This window comes from Cynara cardunculus (assembly GCF_001531365.2).
Source record: "Cynara cardunculus var. scolymus isolate 2C chromosome LG 8, CcrdV1, whole genome shotgun sequence".
Taxonomy (NCBI): domain Eukaryota; kingdom Viridiplantae; phylum Streptophyta; class Magnoliopsida; order Asterales; family Asteraceae; genus Cynara; species Cynara cardunculus.
In genome coordinates, this window is record NC_037535.1 from 20991230 (window position 1) to 20996478 (window position 5249).

Consider the following 5249-nt stretch of genomic DNA (forward strand, 5'->3'; position numbering starts at 1 on the left):
TAATTACGAAATTGCCACATTGCAACTTTGCAACCATTAGATCATTAATTCATAAATTTAATCAATGAACATAAATTGGTCTTACGGGTCTCACGAAAAACCCTTGGTCTCACGTGAACCCAACCCTATATATATATATATATATATATATATATATAAAGCATAAACATGGACCGCTGACGTGTCATCACCTCAAAAGAGCTTTCCTACCTTCCTTTTTTTTTTTTCATTTTTTCATTTTTTTTTCAAAGCAAAACCTTCAATCTTCCACCTTTACGTTTTTCCTTCTTCTTCATGGTTTCTTTTTCTCCATTAATAAGTTACATTTTTGTTCTTTACCATCTCCCATCTCAATCCACAGTTGGATATTTTTTGTAATTTCACATGTTTGTCTCAAGTAAAAAGGAGTCCACCTTCCCAGATAAGGATTTGAATCGCCATCGTCATTTCCCTCAGATCTGCCCAATCGCCACCACAGTTTCCAGAAATAAGATATCGTACGCCGAACGAGACACCGTCCCCCTCAACCAACCCTCCTAATCTGACATCGATGAGATCGAAAACCTCATGAACTACAACGTCCAATCGGGTCTTGCTATACTGTCCTCCCCGGCCGTCCACCATCTCTAACGCGCGCATCCATTCCCATATCTTCTTCCCCCTTCATCCCATCCAACCTTCCTCAGAAACCAGCATCTATCCCTACCGCACCTCCACCGCCTTCTAACCTCAACCGTAATGCTAATGCTAACAGTCCGGCATGGCTGGTTTTGGGTCACCGTCGAACACGTTGACTGAACCCGTATGGGATACTGTGAAACGAGATCCTTCGAGGATTGTTATAATTTTCCTCAAATGAAACAAAATGGTCATTCAAGCTCAATAAGCGTCAGCTTCTTTTGGCAAAAATAAAGTTATGCTAAACTTTCCTCTAAAATAAAGAAATATAGAAGGAAAAAAAAAGCTGAAATCTTTAAATTTAAAAGAAAAATATAACATAACTATTAAAAATGCTCTAAATCAATATACGAAATAATAATAATAATAATAATAATAATAATAATAAGTATGACTCAGTGAATTTTTATTTAGAGACGAAACAAAACAAGAATTCGCACATAAATTGTGATGGTGTTTAAAGATTTTATGTCCCCACAAATTCAATGTCCCAACCCTTTTGTCTTTTGACCTCTCGTCATTATTTTTTGATTGTGACATTTCAATCTTTATTTTCCTCACGACATTTCCAACATCTCTCAATTAAATTTCACATTTTTCTTTATTTCTTTTTACATATTATTATTATTATTCATTACCATATAATTGTCGTCATATATTTGTTCTGATTTGGTCAATAAAACCGTCGTATATCATTTATTATTTTTTTGAAACAAACATTACCGTTACTACAATAAAATCGTGTTTATAGAACACTCTCAATTTTTAAGCGTCTTAATAGACCTCTTTATAAGACTTAGTTTGTAAGACCAAAAAAACAAAAGCGTCATATATAAAGGCGTTGTAATAAGTTTATATGACGTTTTTTGACGTCGTAATAAGTTTTTTAAGACACTTTTAATATAAAGTATCCCATTAGCAACTTTATAGGACATCATTTGAAAAAATGCACTATAAAAACAAATGTCCTATAAAAAGTTGCAAATGCGACACTTTGTATTAAAAATGTCCTAAAAACTTGTTAAGACGTCCAAAAGCGTCATATAAACTTATTACAATACCTTAAGATAGGACGCTTTATATTTTGGTTCTATAAATGAAGTTCTAACAAATGGTCTATTGGGGCACCTAGGAGTTGTTTGTTTACCTCTTAATAGTTTCATTAAAAGACAATCTTTGAATCGTTAAGAGGTAAATCGTGTTTGACAAAAAAAATCTGCCTCTTAATGGTTCTAAAACTCTCTAAATGATTTTGTATAATGGGCCTCTCTTAACCATTAAGAGCCCTAATTTCATTGTAAACAATTACCAAACAATTATATTTCATTTTGCACTATATCATGAGAGCCTCTTAATCATTCTGACCACTTAATGATTCTGCACAAAACTATTCAGCAACTGATAAACAACCCCTTAGAGATTGGGGGTGTCCTATAAACCCAATTTTGTTGTAGTGCGTTATTCAAACCACTCGGACCCAGGGGACCGATTTCTTTTAAATAATTCAAAGGATTAAAGTTTGGAACGATAAATTTGTATTTACATAATGAATCAGTAAAAATACTACGTTCATGCTTCATTGTGAATTTGCTTATGAAGTCGAGCAGTCTCAATTTCATGCGAATTTAAGCAAAACCTACTTCATAAATAAACTTGAACGACCGTTACATACAATTAACGAGGACTAGAAGCCACGTCAACGAATGCTATGCAACTTATCGAAGCAAAACCAAGCTTCTGCTGTTGCATCTTCTTGTTTGGAGGTTGTTGATGATGATGGTGACGGGATGATGACGACGACGATGATGACAATGATGATCCGAAATGGGCATCCATGGCAGCTGCTGGTTCGCTATTCATGGTGTCGTCATCTTCTTCGAGCTTTCGCTTTTTGGGGTTAATGGAACATGCATGCGATGATTCCTCCATCATCCTCATCATCATTTCGTAACAATCTTTTACTTTCTCCTGTATGTGCACAACCATATCTACAATTTTAATCATGAGTCCTACATACAATCGGATTCAAGTAAGAATAAAAGTTATAGTAAGAAGGGTAAGAAATGATCTCTACCATTGGATCAATCATAATTGAAGATCAACAGTAATGAGATGTACCAGATCAATTCTCGTGATAAGCGGAATCCATGGGATGTATGTGAGATTAAAAGTGATCAAAGGTCTAGATCATTTCTTACGTTTCTCACCTTAACAAATATTCTCAGACAATCCTTTGTATATGTATATACACATACACGAATATATTTAGATACAAGTTCTTCCTATGAAAAGACAAAATTATCCTTGTAAACGAACATACAACTACAAAAACTTGTATGCAAACCCTATAAAATATGAACAGATGAAAGTGAGATAAAGGGGTAAAGAATTGGATAAGGATTCTGGGTTTTAATTTGACATGAATATTTAATAATTTATCAATAAGCTAACGGGTAGTTTAGTAAACTCCATATATCCGGTGGATCTTACTAATAAAACCCTTTTTGTTTTAGAGTAAATTACTTGTGGTTTGTTAAAAATTACTATTTTCGTCCATCTTGTTTTAAGATTATGGTTTTGGTCCCTCTTTTCACTCGCATCTGTCACATTTCATACCTCCTTCTGACCCAGGCCTTGTTTTTTTTTAGTTAGTCTGGATATCCAATCCGTTATGTAAGCCGATTAATTTCAGGACGACCATAAGAGGATTTTTATTTCCCTTTGGATTTGAACCTGGGACCTCCCGATACTTTTGACCTTTGTATCCAAACTCAAATCAATCAAGGACGACCCTTATGTTTGACCTAGTCCTTGTTACGGTGGTAGCGAAGGGAACCGGGTGGTACAACCATGGTAAAAGAGATGGCTCAGTTCTGGTAGACAAGCAATTTAATCAGATGTTGTACTATATGCAACAAGAGTTGTACTGGCCTCAATTAACATACCATATATATATATATATATATATATATATATATATATATATATAATAGAAAGGACTAGAGACAAACCTTGGTGGTTTTGAGTACATCCAGAAGCTGATTCTGATAGTCAACAGAGTTGAAAAGGTCAACTTCCTCTATGACATGAAGCATTGTAGCTGTGGCCATTACAGATGGCTCATAACCCACGAATCTTGAATCTTTAATCCCAAACAAAAATTCAATCCATTTGGCTTTTTAAATTCATACAGAAGAAGAAGAAATTAATGGTTTGACTTAATGAATGAATGGATTACCAGATACCAGTGACAGAATGATATCTTCACATTTCTTGAAGAAACAATCCCAATGGAGATGATGATGATGATGACTCATTAATCCAAGCCTTCTTACAATATGATCAAGAAACGAGATTGGTGTAACTGGGTTCATCTTCCATTTCAGTGTCGACATCACCAAAAGCTCCATTTTTTGTATGGTTTTCGCCTCAAACATATACTGTGTCTCCTCCACCTGCAATAGATCTCCATTAAAGTTCTTGAATCATAAGTTAACTCAAGGTACAAGTACAACAGCACACAGTACAACCCCATCAAAGAAACATACTTGAAGATCTAGGAGTGATGGCACTTGAGTTTGTTCGGTTTTAGCAGCGAGTGAAAGACAAGTTACAGCAAGAAGTTGAATCATCCATGGCTTATCTTTCTGGAAATGGAGACTGGAAAGAAACCTATCGAGGTAATTCATGGAGAGGATGGCTGTAAGATGGCTGAATCCGAAATGGGATTTGACTTTTAAGATCCAATCCACAGCCTGTTTCCGAGCAATCAAAAGAGAGGGATCTGTTCGGAGAAAAGAGAGAGTTTGTTGTTGTTTGGTGAAGAGAGAGACAAGTTCTTCATCTTCCCAAAGGAAATCATGATCATAATACTGTTGGTGGTGCCACTGCCATGGATGATGATCTGCAGGTTGTTGTTCTTCGCAGTAGAAGAGGGTATCAAAGAAAGAAGAAGATGAAGGTGAAGAAGTGGACATTGTTGATCAATGTTTAGACAGAATCATCCATTGGTTCTTCTTTCTTGTTTGTCTGCCTACTCTCTCTCTCTCTCTCTCTCTCTCTCTCTCTCTCTCTCTATATATATATATATATGTATATGTATATATGTATGTGGGAAGACCGAAAGACTCGATTCTCAAAAAACACAAAGGAAAAGGAAGAGAATTTATGAGACCACGCTTCTCTTTACTTCAAGAATATTTAACCACCTTTCTCATCGTATTATTTTAATTTAATGATTTGGTTACGTTTTTTGGTTTTCTTTTTCCAAGATTTTATTTGTATATTATCCGTATATATAGAGAAATGTTTAAATAAAAAGCCCATAAACTTTAGGAATGGCAACCAGCCGGATTCGGATCAGGTATTGGTATCCCTTTTCCTGAAACCGATAGCTAAAATTGTTCACGTAACCGTCCCGTCCCCGATCTCCGTCCCGTCCCGTCCCCGATAAGATGTCCCCAAACCCGACCCAAAAGTTTTGGTTTTCACCATTGGTTTCGGATTTCTTTGCCAACTTTGAGAAGGTGAGAGAAATCTCAATCATTAGATGAGTTTTTTCAACGATCGAA

At 35.5% G+C, this 5249-nt stretch overlaps 1 protein-coding gene across 1 annotated transcript; it reads right to left on the bottom strand.

Annotated features, from left to right (window-relative positions):
• Positions 1 to 2235: 2235 nt before the first annotated feature.
• On the bottom strand, positions 2236 to 4695 carry LOC112516925 (cyclin-D3-1-like). The gene is made up of 4 exons (XM_025124179.1): positions 4227 to 4695; positions 3917 to 4133; positions 3690 to 3820; positions 2236 to 2646 (listed from the first exon to the last, which is right to left on the bottom strand). Exons 1-4 carry the CDS (start codon positions 4653 to 4655, stop codon positions 2353 to 2355), a joined length of 1071 nt encoding a protein of 356 aa, XP_024979947.1. The 5' UTR covers positions 4656 to 4695; the 3' UTR covers positions 2236 to 2352.
• Positions 4696 to 5249: the final 554 nt, after the last annotated feature.